This window comes from Bacillus rossius, chromosome 1 (assembly GCF_032445375.1).
Source record: "Bacillus rossius redtenbacheri isolate Brsri chromosome 1, Brsri_v3, whole genome shotgun sequence".
Classification (NCBI taxonomy): domain Eukaryota; kingdom Metazoa; phylum Arthropoda; class Insecta; order Phasmatodea; family Bacillidae; genus Bacillus; species Bacillus rossius.
Window position 1 is genome coordinate 92,406,926 of NC_086330.1, and position 16,054 is coordinate 92,422,979.

At 33.9% G+C, this 16,054-nt stretch overlaps 1 protein-coding gene across 13 annotated transcripts in view; it reads left to right on the forward strand.

The window, feature by feature from the left end:
* LOC134540035 (hrp65 protein-like) overlaps positions 1-16,054 on the forward strand; it is a 286,028-nt gene that overhangs the window by 43,797 nt on the left and 226,177 nt on the right. For all 13 annotated transcript variants that reach the window (XR_010076400.1, XR_010076399.1, XR_010076397.1 and 10 more), the window contains exon 6: positions 14,531-14,639. Coding sequence is in view for 4 of the 13 variants with exons in the window: in XM_063382478.1 (XP_063238548.1) it covers positions 14,531-14,639 (109 nt within the window). In the remaining 9 variants the exon portion in view is untranslated. The remainder of the gene's footprint in view (positions 1-14,530; positions 14,640-16,054) is intronic.

The window sequence follows — 16,054 nt, forward strand, 5'->3', positions numbered from 1 at the left end:
CAAATCCCCTGCACCTAAAATGTATACATAACTTACAATATACTTATAAATAGGTAGCATTTATAAGGTTATCGCTGAAAATATTAATGGGCTAATTTATTCAAAACAATTCTTAGCCAAACCTAACCTAACCTTTTCTAGATTAGGTACTGCTGGATTACAGAGTCAAACCATCAATCAATCAGTCAAAAATATATTGTGGTGTGCTCACCATTTCACAATGCAATCCATCCTATTTATGTGTTTGTTAATCTGAGGTACTTGCATATTTATTTAAAGTAAAGGTAAGTTAATCGATAATATTGTAGGCCTACATATGCTTATGAACTTTTATTAGAGGGGGAAAACATTTCTAAATAAATAAGGCTAACCTTCAACATGGGTGTTACACCATTCCCTCATAGCTGGATGATCAGCTTTTTCCAAAGGAATGTTAACTTACAGCATCATATTATCAAAATCAGAAAAAAAATTCTTGTTTTCTGCACTTTAAAGCTTGTTTGCTTTATTCACGCTGTCGCCTATCGAGATTTGTTTAGACACGGTAGAATGCTTGACAAAATAATTGTCTTTTTTGTTTTCTTTTGTGTGTGTCATTTGCCACATGCTTTTTGCACGTGTCTTTGCGTGTACAATCAACCCGCACGTTGCAGAACTTGCACATCATAATTTTGTCCCGCTGATCAAAAATATAAAATCATCTGATTTTATCTCTCTTTCGCGATCAAACATTGTCGAAGTTTTCGGCATCTTAGCCACAAATTCAATTGTATCACAAAACTTACAAAATGTGGACGGTAGTTGTAAACACTCATAGATATGTGCACGCAAAAATGACTGCCATCTTAGCTCGATGCGATTAAATTAGGTTAGAAAAATCGACACCAGTGTGCCTTGCGGCAGAAACGACCATTATTCAAAACACGAAAACTGTGGAGTCAATTTGTTATGTTGGTAGTGCGCACATATCGATTGTTGACAAGTTTTACATTTTGTTTTCATTTGCGATGGCAATATTTACTGCTTGTAAACAGAGTAATAAAAATACGTGAATTTCACTAACGTGTCAAAACGAAGATAATATCACGGCACTAGTCTTTCAGTCTATGTTTATTTCACGCCTATGTTTATGATGGCGTAAATAAATAGAACTTACGACATAAGGGCATTATTTTGTGCGAAAAAGCGTGAATTTCGCGCGAAAATTCGTGAATTTCGCGACTATGTCAAAATCAAAGGAAAGTCGCAAAATTCGTTTAAAGTATCAAATTTTCGCGTTATTTCGTGAATTTCGCGCTTCACCATTTTTCGGGGTCTCCAATTATTACTAGCTGACCCGGCGAACTTTGTACCGCCTTAGCGTAGCAATGATGCACTACTTTATTTTGTATAGCTGACCTATCTTAGGTATGAGTACCTATTCAATTTGAATCACTATAACTGAAAAGGACCTTACTAATTTAATTAAATAAAAAACAAAATATATATTGTCAAAATAGTGTTTATTCCATAGGATTCAATAATTCCACTAATGTTTTTACAAATTGCTATTGAACAACTTGGCATTTTTAAGTAAACAATGAGCTCAATACCACGCGCGCTCTATAAATCAACTAATAGTCTCTGTACCCCTCACTGCTTCTCTCTACTCTAATGCTTTTTGATAAACTATATTTTTAGTTTTATGTTCTGGCACGTAAATAAATAATGTTGATGGTTTTCCGACACGGGAACAGGCGACATATAATTGGCCATGTGAAAAACATGGATTTTCTAGGTTGATGCCACATACACTTAGCGACTGCCCTTGCGATTTATTTATTGACATTGCAAATGCAAGCCGCACTGGAAACTGTAAACGCTTAAAGCTGAATGTCATAAGGTTACTTTAAAAATATTTATATTGTACAAAGTGTTGGGTTAGTTTGGAAATAATTTTATATATGGTATATGGTTCAGTATTCTTAAATTTTCTAATTTTCCGTTAAATTTTTTCTTTCATACGAACCTTCTCGTGACAATAACAAACACAACAAAAAAAGAATTAGTGAAATCGGTTCAGTCATTTACGCGTGATGGCGTGACCAAGGGAAATAGGAATTCATTATTCTTAAATTTTCTAATTTTCCGCACAATTTTCTTAATTTTTTCTTTCATAAGAACCTTCTCCTGACCATAGCAAACACAACAAAAAAAAATTAGTGAAATCGGTCTAGCCGTTCACGCGTGATGCCGTGACCAAGGAAAATGGGTTTCATTTTTATATATATAGATACATACACGGATATGAGACATTTATGTGTGACATACTGTAAATTTTTAAAATAATATTGAAAACTTACTCCTGGAAATTAATTTTTAGCCTTTGTAAGAGTTGATAAATATATTTGCTCTAAAAACATTTCAAACGAATATAGCGTTTCCTTTTATGCGTAGAAAAAGCCTATAGTTTGAAAATTTATTAATGATATATTACACTTGTGTGCTAGTGACAATGTTAGCCGTAAAATTGCGGATGCATGCGGGACATTTTTGATTTTTATATGCAGCTATAAATATCATTTTTATTAGGATGCAATTTTGTCTATAGCTTTTTGTAATAACTGTCAATTTCACGTGCTGGCACTTATTGTCAGCGACAATAGATTACAAAACAGAAACTCAGAAAACAATCCCGAAATATTTCTGTAAAATATGCTTTATGTTATTCCATTTTTAAATTTTACCATGTATAAATTATTTTAGACGTATATGTAAAACAAACATTTTATTAAAAATTTTAATTTAATGTAAAAATCTATTTACGTTAAAAGTAGTACTAAATTAGAATTTCTGAGTTTCGGTGACGCCTTTGTCCACTCACCGATGGACTGCCATTGTGATTATACACACGTCTTATATTTACTATAATGTGACTGAAAAACATTATATAATTAACGTTAATTTTTATTTAATAGTAATGAATAGTATTTAAAATGTATATTATTGTCATGTTATAATTGCATGTCTGACATCTAACAGGTGCACAAGTTAGTATAATTTGGAGTATTATTTCTGTGACAAAACAACTTATGTTATAAATGATGATTACATCGCATCACTGCAAGTCACTTTTGAAGAAAGAACTAATACCGTGGAACGAACAAAAATGCATGCTGATTGTGAGCTATGGCACAAAATGACATGTGTGCGGTTATAAGTTAGTAATTTCGGCCTTGTTTGTCGCCGGAAAGAATCTATGTTATGTTCATATCATGTTAAACAGTTACCTACTTTACATGCCCCCGTTTTCGACACTGGCAAAGTAGTACGGTGGTCGGAATGAGCATATTGCCATTCAGAGGTTTCAAGCACAAACCGGATTAGTTGTACAGAAGTGTGGTTTATTTTTGGATCTCTAATACGGATATTTCAGTGCTAGCCCTGACGGACTTGTGGTCGAAGAAAATGCGATTGTTGAAATTAAATAATGTGTGCCTTCTGCAGTTGACCAAGGGCTCCAAGAAACTGCAATAAGAAAACGAAAGTTTTTTCTATGTGTGAATGAAACTGAAGTTTAATTCTTAAAACGTTCACACCTTTATTTTTATCAGCTGCAAGGGACTTTAAACATACAGAGCGCGAATACTGTTTGTTCATGGTAATGTCTGGTGTTCGTCAGAATTTACGAGTAGAAAGAGATGAGCTCATGCGGGAAACAGAAATGTTGCAGAAACTGACTAGATTTTATCGTAGGTGTTTTCTGCCTGAGATAGTGGTGCCAAATCAAAGCAAAGACAGAGCCATTAGAGAACCAGACTACATATTGGAAGCTGAAAGAAGCTTGGCAGAGAAACAGCAATCAAGACGTCAAAAACTGACCCGGAAAAAGCAAGGGATAAATGAATGTAAATATAATTGAAGTAAGATATTTCTGTTCCTTGAAACTCTGGACGATTGCCATAAAATGTTCTGTTGTTCTAACATCGAAAACATTAAGTTAAACGAGAGAAAAAAAAAGATTTTTGGAAGTAACTGTCCGTGAGTTTTACATAAGATTCTAATTTTATCTGAAGTTTATATTTTATGTTCTGTGGAGACATACCTTTTAAAATATTGTTTACAATGAATTCCGAAGGACTGATTATAGTTGTTTATTTTGATTATAGTTATTTATTTGTTTTGTATGTTCTAGTACCTAATATACGTGTCTTTTGGTCACTATGCTGATAAACTGTGTTTCTACTATCAGTTATGTGGTTTTTTCTCATTTTTCTATTTTGTATGATATATTCCTACTGAATGAGTTAGTCACTATTGTTTTGAATTCTTTGTAAAATATGAAATATAAAACATGATTTTCAAACCTAATTATTTTCTTCAACTGTGGTTCACATTTTGCAACAACTTAAGAAGTGGTCATTCTACGTAATAACTATTTGTAGTACTGTTAAATGTAATAATTAATGCACGGTTACCAATAGTTGTGCAATCATTAACATTAAACATTATGGCAGAAGGTAAATACATTTTTTAAAGAAAAGTTAATCTAATATTGTGTTAATTTTGATTTAGACACATTTTTCACAATACCAATTTTTTGAGCATTCTCATAGCTACATCCTCTGATAAGGTCCTTCATAAAGATTAACTCATATCGCTGCATTTACTAATCAATAAAGAATGATATTTGTAAAATTTATAGCTTTGAAAAGTATGGAACCGTATTTATGTTTCACAAATACATAAAACATTTCTTGTAATTATTTTGGGACACTCTCTGCTGACATTAATTGCCTGAAAATAATATTTAAAAAATCAATGCAAACAACTTTAATTATTATGTAATACTTAAGCTGTGAAGTTAAATGTGGATGAAAATTATTCAAATTCTGGCAGGTTTCATTAATGGTTTATTATGAGATTTTTTCTCGCAGCAATTGAATATTAAAAACGTAAATCGGTTTCAGCTAAGAATGCCCAACACTTAACTGAAATTAATGATAACTACATTAATGTGTAGTTCTTACTATAACAAAGTTCTTTATTTTGGAGAGATCTCAGTTTCGCAAAAAATCGTTTTCAAAGTAAAGTTATATTTCAATGACACACACAAACACACACACACACATATAATTATAAGTATTTTTCATGCATTAAGCACAATTTTACTCTACTGGAAATCTCTGTGTATAAATAAATGCTGATTTATCATTATTTCCTTGGTAATGGGAAACTAAAAGGAAATATATATATAATTTTTTAATGAGGTTTGGATGGCCACTTCTAGAAAATTGAGAAAATGAATAAGTGAATTCGAACCTTCGTACACACGTACTGATTTCATGTTACTTCTATGTAGGGACTCAGAAATTTCGTGGATTAATCTGGAGTCAGGATAGAATTAAATGTCTTACATGTGCTCAACCCATGTTTACTTTTCCTTTGGCTGATTTCTTATCCTAGTTGATCAGCACTACCTGATTTGCTTTTTTTTCTCCTAGTTGGGCATCGCAGAAGGGCAGCCAAATAACTATCGCCAAAAAATGAACTCAGTGGAACAGTATAAATGTTTGCATACTAGCTTGCGACAAAATGAATGCGCAAAATTTACCTATCTCTATTTATAGGCCTATCCAGACTCATAATCCTGGCTGTGATTCGATTTGCCAGTAGTAAAGGAATGTATGTATGTCCGGGCACAGGCGCCAGGTGCCGGTGCCGGGTCAATGAACAACCGACCTCTGACGTCACTGCAGCCATTTTGGGCTCAAAAATTCCTCAAAATGAATAAAAGTTTCTAAAAAGTTCACGTTTTCCAGGGAAAAATTCTCGTCTCGAGGGAAAATTTACCGTTTTTAGACCTTAAAAATACCATCGGCTAGAAATATCCATATTGAGGCTTAAGCATCCATGTCTACAGCTTCCGATAAGCCTCTGATGTCATAATTGACTATGTCATCATGTAATATGACATCACAGTTGCAAGTTCTGTTATGGTGGCCATCTTGAAAATCATTATTTATTATACAATTTTAATTAAAAAATTAAAAACTTTATAAAAAATTATATTAATAAAATTTTTGTAAAAATATTAAAAAAAACATACACTTATCTATGACATCGAACTCTGAGTCCTCGGTTCGAACCCGGTGAGGGCAAAAAAAAAAGGCGACAGATCCTTCCCTCATGGTGGTTGCTAGCAGACTGACCCCCACCACCAATGCCAAGCCATATATATCGTCAGATAGTATGACGTCATGTCATTTTAAAGGGTTTAAAAAATGTACTCTTGTACAAAAAACAGTCAAAATATATTATATTGCAATATTCGTAAGCGCGACAGTAAATATCCAGCTTTGTTTCGAAAAACGCAAATCATAAATTCAAAAATAACCATAATGATGTTTTGTAAAAATTTACTATTTTTTATCTTGTAATATTACGAGATATTTTTTGGCAACCGATTTATAAAGGAATTTTGTGTAAATGTCCAAAAACTCTTTTTGAATACAATATTTAATTCCAATAAATGATTTTTATACAACTAATTAACAGATTACTTTAGTTAACAAGTTTGCAAGCTAAGAACACATCCATGAACGATACGTAGTTCTTGATTTGCCTATTGTACTTGCACTTGGCAATTCTTTTATAAACTTAAGTTTTAATACGTCCTTGTATTAGGTCCTCATTTTTTACATTTCGTTACATTGCCAATGTGTAGCAAGTATATGTATGTATGTATGTATGTATGTATGTACATCGTGTTTTATTTCTTACGAAATATTTGTGTCTTGAAATAATTAAATAAATTTCAAGAAACGCATCTTCACTACTGTTAAATTTTTAAATAAATAACAAATTGTTTAATATTTTGAAAATAGTCCTGCCCTAAAACTAGATTTTTATATATATATATATATATATATATATATATATATATATATATATATATAATATGTCATAATTCAAACATTTGCTCACAAGTGTAATATTCGCATTCATTATGTGGAGAAGTTAAAATATATTAAATTAAAAAAAAAATAGGTTTGTTAATAAAATGAAATGTGTGTGTAGGAAAACCCGCCAGATTGACGGGGCTTATGTTATGGGACGTGTAAGTGCACATCATCCTTGAATGTGACATGCGATAGATTCCAGTTTAACTGACCATTGGTTGTAGGATTATAATTACAAAAAACGTTATCAATGTCGTATTATCTGAATTCATCTCCAAAAAAATCCTGCTCTATACGATGCCCAATGAATATTCCGGCTGCCCCGGGCTTCTAGTGCTGAAACTGCTGAATGGGTGTGCCTCGTCTAATGGTCTGTCCCTAACTAGGCACGCGCCTGTTCTCCTCAATGGAACACAGAGCTGGCAACACCGGATGAACACGTGAGCCGGCGCCCCCTTCCACCCCTTCGGCCCACTCGCTGCCACGGTCATATCTCTGTCAGCGATCTCTCGCTCTCTTCTCCACCCCAGCACTATCTGATGACCATGATTCACAACCGCGACCTTGAAGCTTACCCTTAAGCCATCTACCTATAGATCTATCTAGCGGCGCAAATGGAACTACAGTAGAACCCCGATTTAACGAAGTGCTGCGGTTACGGAAAATGTTTACTCTAAATCGATGTTTCGTTAAATCCGATTTACCGATTTTCTATGCCCCCGCACTCATAATCGCGTACCTACGTTTCCATATCGTAGACAGGGACGACGCTGATATCTTGTGCTGCCGTGCTATCTCAGACTTCGTCAACTTTCCATCTTCAACGTTTTTGATCTCGCTCGTACGGCCCCCGGTTCGTACGTACACCTCGGTCGTACATACAGATTTTTAGAAACCGTGAAAAATGAGGCATAAAAAAAAGTTTAAAAATATGTAATGTGTAAGAAATACGTTAAAGTTTATTAAAATACAGTCGCAACCTGCAGCGTTTATAACAAAAACGAGCTACATATACATTGCGTCACAGTAAATAATTAAAAAAAAAGGCCGCAAATTGATGGAAATTTACTGTCGATAGCGCGCCGTACGCGGAGAAAGGTCATTGTACTCGGTCAGCTGCTGTTACGGCGCGGCGTGGCCGCCGACTGACTCTCTTTGTTCGCTCAGCTGCGCAGCACTTATAAAAAACGTATTCCAAAAACTAAACACCGCGCACAAAGCTCTTACTGAGAATAATAGAGCTGTAGCAAACCGTATGTATTCGGTACTGAGTAACGGGTGCGCCATCTAGTAACGAGTAACGAAACGTTACACACGGCTGCATCTCGTTACTCGCATTTTTCGTATGTTTTACGCATGCGCGCGCATATTCGATGAATTTGCATTACAAAGAACGATGTTTGTTTATTAAGTAAAGTATAATTTGGAAATTCGTCGTCAAAGTTTTTTACTGTTTATTAAAGGTATTGTGTGTGTAGACAAAGTTTGAGATTGGAACAGAAACAACGTAAGAAAGTATTGTTTACAAATTAGAAATACAGTAGAACCCCGATTATCCGCGACTCGATCATCCGATTCGCGGATTAACCGCGATTTATGTCCATCAAGTCCAATTTTTTAGTTACATATAACCAATGATTCAAAATGTATGTAAATGTTAAAATACTTTGCAAAATGTATGTTGGTCAAAGTACTTTGACTCAGTTATGTTTATATACACAGAAAGTTTTAAAAAAAATACTAGTACATACATACGTATGTACATAATATTTTTGTGTTCCATGTTACGTGAATAGATTATACACTGGTGCGCGATTCCACGTCCGCATGACCGGACTGTACACTCCCGCGCGCAGCACGGCGCCGTGCCACAGAGATTACCCGGCGCATGGAGACAGTCCATTCCATTAGTGTACGTTGTAGAAGCGTGAAGGTGGTGATAATTTTATGTATTGTAACAGTGATCTGCATTCCAACGGATTATACCGTTGTGTTGTGCGGAAGTGTTGAGCGCAACATTTCATCATGTCATCAAATGAACAGAAAAGAAAGCGAGTGGTACTGTCCATCGACAGCAAAACAAAAATTATAGAAAGATTTCAGAGTGGAGAAACGATTGCAAACTTGCGACTGAGTTTGATGTCGGTAACACAACAGTGCGCGACAGCATAAAAAATCCCGAAAAAATCCTTCAGTTTGCTTCACAGGCTGACACTTCAAGTGGATTAAATAAACTCAAGACGACGAAAGAATCCACATTTAGCAGCTTGGACGCTTGTTTGTTTGAATGGTTTCAACAGAATAGGTCGGAGGGTGTACCATTAAGTGGCGTAATTTTATCTCAGCAGACGCAAATTTTTAAAAAAAAACTAGGCTTGACAGAAGAACCATATTCCTGTTATATTACTTCTCCGTTATTTTATGAGCACCGACTGTACGGAAGTGTGTGTGTTGCAACTATAGTGCTTGGCACGCAAGATAAATTCAGCCTATCACTTGCTGACGCGGCGCAGTGATACGACGGTGTTTGTTTATTTCAAAACTCAGCTAAGAGTGAACGGAGAATTGATATAACGACCCCTCACGATTCCCGAGATTAGGGTCGTTATAGAGAGGTGGTCATTATAAGATTTCCGACCCATCTGCAACACTAAGTCATAATAGGCCGTTTTTGCACTAATTCCACGTTCAGCAAACTAAAAATAAAAAATGTAACATTTAAAATTCATATAAATAAAGGGGGATAAAAACACCGTGAATTATACGAGACAGAGACACCGTTTCAAAACCATCAAATCAAGTCTCAATGCACTGGTATGAAAAATCTTATCTCGAAAAGAATTTTGAAGGCAGTCGTTTTGTAAAACAAAAACCAGCCCGATGGTGTTACTGACAACAGAGCAATGAGCTAAGTGTGGCAGCGTCGCTTACGCGCGATGAAAAGAATGCGTGACCTTGGCAGCTATCAGCTGTCTTGGGCCCTCGGACTGGTGGGCGGCTAGTCACACACCTCGGTGCAACAACGACTCGCGTGCCCACGTCTCCGCACACGAAAGACTTAAAAACCACTGCTGCCCAGCACTAAGAAGTCCGCCTCTATGTCAACAACGCACACGCACACAAAGCATGTGTATATATGTAATCTCCGAATGTCCACAGATGGCTGTCTGTGGGCTAATGACCTTTGAGGCAAGCATGACTCGGTTAACCGCGATTTTCGATTATCCGACTCACTCGTCCCCTTCATTAACACGGATAATCGGGGTTCTACTGTAGGTATGTTTTTGTTTATTAATATAGCGTATTTTCACGGTTTTTTGTTATTATCTTAAAAGAGATAATATAAAAAAGCTGCATTAATGAGATTTAATTGTTTCTTGGTTAACAAAAACTGTTAATTATCAAATATTGTTAATTGTTTATATTCTATTTATTATTATTTACGCGACGTCATAATGTACGCGTACGCAATACGACTCGATTCGTTGGTGCAACATAACATAGCTTTTTAATGCGGTTTCAGAAGTAACGAGTAACGTAACGATATGATAGTAACGAGTACTAATTGTTATAGTAACGAATACATACGGGTACGCTTTTTTTCGTTACTTTTACACATCTAGAGAATAATGATAATGGCGTATTAGTGTGATGTGGTCACAAGTTGAAAAAACCTGGAGGATGGGAAAGGGAATATTTGGAAACGTGTGATTATTGGCTAGCACTGTTACTATGCAGGCGTATTTGGAAGATAACGTGGTGAGTCAAGCCAGGGATAGAGAAGGGGGAGGGGGATGCGGACAAAGAAACCCTTCATGACGTCGTGTCGCGGACAGTCTATCTATCCAGGCGCGCGCAATGGCACGCACCTACGCAATTCAGTTACAGCGCCCGGAGTTTTTAAGAAATTTGAACAATTTTTTTAATTTTTTCGTATTTGGACAGATGATGCAAAGGCACATATTAATATATAGTACCTCCATTCTATTACTGACACCACAGAGTGTATTTTTTAATAAGATTCCATTACTATTTACTTGCATTTTTTGGAAATCTATATTATTATTTTAATAAATTGGTGATTTTTGTTGGTTCCTGAAAACCTTTACGTTAAATCGCTGTTTTCGTTAAATCCGTGTTCGCAAAATTGGGGTTCTACTGTACCATTATTTAATCCACATTCGGATCCATCTAGTGGTGCTTACGAAACTGCACACGATAGAAGTTTGCTTAAGTTTTTTTTACATACATCTTCATCTAAGGAACGGAACTTTAATATTATTGTTGACGTGCCACAGACGACTGTCCATCTCCAGCACATAATAAACTTGTTTTTGGGAGTTATATGTGTTATTAGTGCGACGTTAATATTACTTTTAACGAGCGTTTTCCACAGGATTTCGTGTAAAAATCGGTCAATTTCGATAAAATTAGAAATTAATGAATTATTTCACATTTTCCTTGGAAATAAGTGACTTTTGCGGTTAATTTCACGTCGCGAAAAAATAGCGTCTCTAATTATTACATATTGAGATGATTGTATTGTTTAAATAGTTTTTTATTCATTAATTTGCATTGTATTTATATACATAGGCCTATATTATATACATAAGCCTATATTTTTCATTTTTTGCATTTTATTATCCTTGTTTTATCTTGTCTGTGTCATAATTCCTCAGGAAAAAATTGTCGTGCATGATTTACGCGTACTTTTTTTTATATAATTGTCATTACTGATTGGTGTGGTTTGAGGTTGGCAGCTCTACAATATTGTAGAAGTTTGAACAAAAAAAGAATAAAATTAATTATATTCAAAGTTGTGAGGATTTTTCTCCGTATTTCACGTATCTCAGAAATACTAAATAATGTGCATGTTTTTTTTGTAAATAGGAAGATTTTTCTTAGACAACTTGAAAAGAAATTGGATGTTTTTCAGGTTAAATAATTTCTTAAATCAAATAAATTAATCATATCTAGAGCATTCATTTGTTTCGTGTGTTAATGTTCACCTAAAATAACATGTAAATTTGTTGAACCTCTGAGAGAAATCTCATTACAAGGTACCTGAAAAATCTATCTTTTTGGTACTTAGTAATGGAAGCACAGTGGGACCCAAAACATAATGCAACTTTTATGAATCTTTTTTTTTCCAAATCGTGACATGGTAAATTTGAGTGTACTAACTTCACTATATTTTAAAATATTAAAAAATTCTTACAAATTTGAAATGTTTTAATTGGGCAAGAATGGGTTTTTGTTATAAAGAAATGAAAAAAATCTTTTTGCTGCACTGGATATTAATGAGGTTAACTGGGCCAATATTTGGTTATTTAATACAATAAAAAAACTCTTTGCGTTAGCCTAAAATTTTAAGTATTTTAAAACTTTCGGCAAACCTTGGAATAGGTAAGGCAGTAGTTTCTGGCATCAAAATCATGATGGTGTAGTGCATTCTTATTTTCTGGTTCAGCATTTTTGACACTCTTTTATTCATTTCTTTTACAGTTCAAGTATACAGTAGAACCCGTTTATAGTGAACCCGCCTAGAATGAATTCCCGTTTATTGTGAATTTCCGTCTCAGTCCCGGCAAAATGATTTGAGGTTATGTATTAATTTATTGGATATAGCGCACAACTTTTGTCAATGTTGATACGTTTTCCCGTGTACCATGAACAAATTTTGCCGACATAATGCACATTTATCTCAAATATTTCCATATAAGTAAAAGTTTTTTCACAAAACGTCTATTCTGGATAACATTGAAGTTTTTCTCCGCAATACGCTACTCGATTGTCCACTGTTTATATTATAAACAAGTCGTAATCGAGTGGCCTCGGTAGGCTACGTGTAGCCAAAAATGGTGATCAGTTTGGTGAAAATAAAAAATAGTTTTCCCTGCATAGTTAAAGAAAAGGCGAACGCGTGTACATTTATTATGTTATCTAAATTATAAATAAATTACTGCCACACAAATACGTATGTACATTATAGCAGCAAATTCAATATTTTGACGTCTCATTTTTATCGTTCACGTTTCGGACATTTTGATCGGATGTTCGTAAGACTACCACTAGATAGGACTCTGTGGACAAAATGTTTCCATAGAAAGTGAGAAAGTTTCGTTCCAGCTTTAGCAACTGCGATACTAAATGATATAGTAATCTTTGATGCACCACTTTCGTTATTTTTCGTTTATTTACTTTTGCCGGTAAAAAGAATTTTGTGTTATTAAGCTGCAAATGTGCTTCAATAAGAAATACGTACATAAAAAAAAGTGAAAAATGCGGTAAAAAACGTAAGGCATCTGTGCGAGATAAACTGGACATTATTGAAAAGGGAGTCTCCAACCCTACTGTCCCGCACGTGTTAATAGCAAAGGAACTGGGAATTGCAACATCCACATTAAGTACAATATGAAACACGCTGAACAATCTTCTTTCTCAAGCTGCGATAATGTCACAGAGTATTAAATGCCCAAAAAAAGGATAATATGCCGATTTCCAAGAACCATTAGGTAATAGAAAGTGTAGTTCATTAAAAAAAAATATCTGCATTTGCTCATAAAACTGTTGCTTTGAGTAATTTTCATTTGTTCATTTCTTGGCTTAGGCCTATGTGTAGTTAAGATTTTGCTTTTGAGAATGTATTGCCAATATAAAAGTTTTCCCAGATATAAAGTTTTCCCTCTATAGTGAACATATAAACTACTCCCTTCTGATTCGTTATAACAGGGTTATACTGTAATTTGATTTTTATAGTTAAAGTTTAAATTGTACTTTTTTAAAAACACTGTTTAGATTGCAAGGTTTTTTAAAAATTGTAATTGGTCTTTAACATACGAACAGCCAGAAAAGTTAAATTCTAATTGGAAAGAAAAATACCACCATTATAAGAAAGGTACTGAATATGCCATAACAGTGTTTGTGCTATTATAGTTTGTTTTGTTCAATTTGAACTTCTCATAACTGAGATCACATGTTGCTTCCAGTTATTCTATTTAAATATGCTTTAACAAAGACAAAAGTTAACCCAATTAAATTATGGCTGGTCAAAAAGTGGAAGACATTAAGTTGGCATCTTTTGTTTCTTATCTTTCCCCAGATTGGTAATATTGAAAAAAATGTTTGCCTTTTCTGTATCATAAACCTTCACTATACGAGGTAACAAAGTACTAAAAACTGAACTAAAACTGATGATTTGAAAAGTTGAGTCTGCCAGGAATTTTGATGAGCCAAAACCAGAGCCAAAAAATTTGGGGATTACACAGGCATAGACTCCCCCTCTATTACGACCTATTTCTGGGAACTCTGTGGGGTTTCACTCTATGTAACATACCATTGAGCTAGCTGGAGGTCTGAACTGTTTAAACAATCTGTAGGTATGTCTGAATCTGGAATAATAAGGAATTTTAAGGAACTATAACAAAAGAAGTGTCATTAATTGGTAAAGAATGACAACTTTTTTGTTTTGTCTGAATGAAATGGGTATAAATTTTTGTAATTTTCTCAATGCATAAGTGTTGAAAAATCTTATGGTTTGTGGAAAACTTACATCTCATCATACTTAATACTGACTTTTTTTTTTCCAGATCACTGAGACCTGTGGTGCTTGAGCCATTCGAGCAACTGGATGATGTTGATGGTTATGCTGAAAAGAATTTGCCAAGAAAGACACCGGATTATTACAAAATGAGAGAGGTTAGCTTTTTAATAGTTTAGTTTGGTACTAGTTGTATTTAAGTCTTTATTTGCCTTACCTGCAGTGGAAAATTCTTGGATTTTCATGCCTTTTTTTTTATCTAGGACCATTTCTTAAATATTCGGCAACTTAAACATTGCATTTTATGTTCTTTAGCAATTTTAATTTCCTGATAAATATGTAGAAATTATCAGCTATCTGTAGCCAGGCAAATATTGTTAATTTAATTTTTTTCTCACTTACTCGTTTTCAGGTTTTTCACAAATAGATGTTACATTCAAAATTTTTGATATATCATTTTTGGAATATTTATAAATATTGGGGGAAAGATTTTTCATGGAGGGTGTAGGGATTATTACTTATTGTTTAAGCGATATAATAATAAAAATTAATATACACAGCTCAGTTCATTGGTTTAGTTATTTTGCCCTAGTTAGGCATATAACATTAATTTTTTAGTTTGAATAAAAATAAATTTTATAAACATATTCAAAATTTTTTATTGGGTGTATGTATGTATATGCCTAAATATAAAAAAAAATTGTTTGAATGTTTTTTATACAAATTTTAAGGTTTATTCTGAGGTTAATGAAATGTCACAGTCTACATAATATTCCTAAAAACTACTCAATTACCCTTTCCCACCCCTTAAAACCACTCATCAATTATCCTTTCCTACCCCTTAAAATGAAAATTTGATACTTGGTGAAATTTTGCACAACTGCTGTTTAAAATAAGAGGAATATTACTGTCTACATCTAACTGAAAACAAAAAGTATTTACATCTGTTATTGAAACAAATCTCAATGTGTATGCATATCTGCATTTTTGCAAAAATTAAATGGTAATTTTCTAGAGCAAGTGCTTAAGTAAAAATGACATAAAATTCTGAAAATTGTATTTTTTGAGTTCCTCTCATTCAGTTTAATGACTGCTAAAGAGCGTTGCAATATTTCAATTAATTTACCAATACGTAGTTCACTGTTTTGAACAATTGATACAGTTATGTTAGCTACATTAAAAATGTTGTAAATATAAATGGTGGGTTAGTTTAAGTTAGCGACATTAAGAACACTTAAGTGTTTTCAGGTACAAGTATTCAAAAGTACAACTTTTGGAGTTTTAGTTTTTTCCATATGAGTACCTATTTTTGGAAATTAACAATTTTATCTTGTCTCACAGAATTATTTCTGAATTAAACTATATACTGTGCTGTGGATTTTATAGTTTCACAAGGATATGAGGAATGAACAGAAACAATGTGTGATTCCGTCTGAATACTCCATACTTCGGAAACTTATAACAGATATTAAAAGATATTGACATAAAAAATCAATTACGTACTTAAAGGGCTCTCAGGTGTGTTAAGAAGGAAGAAAATAATATTGGGCCGGCTCTAAATTAGAATATAAAA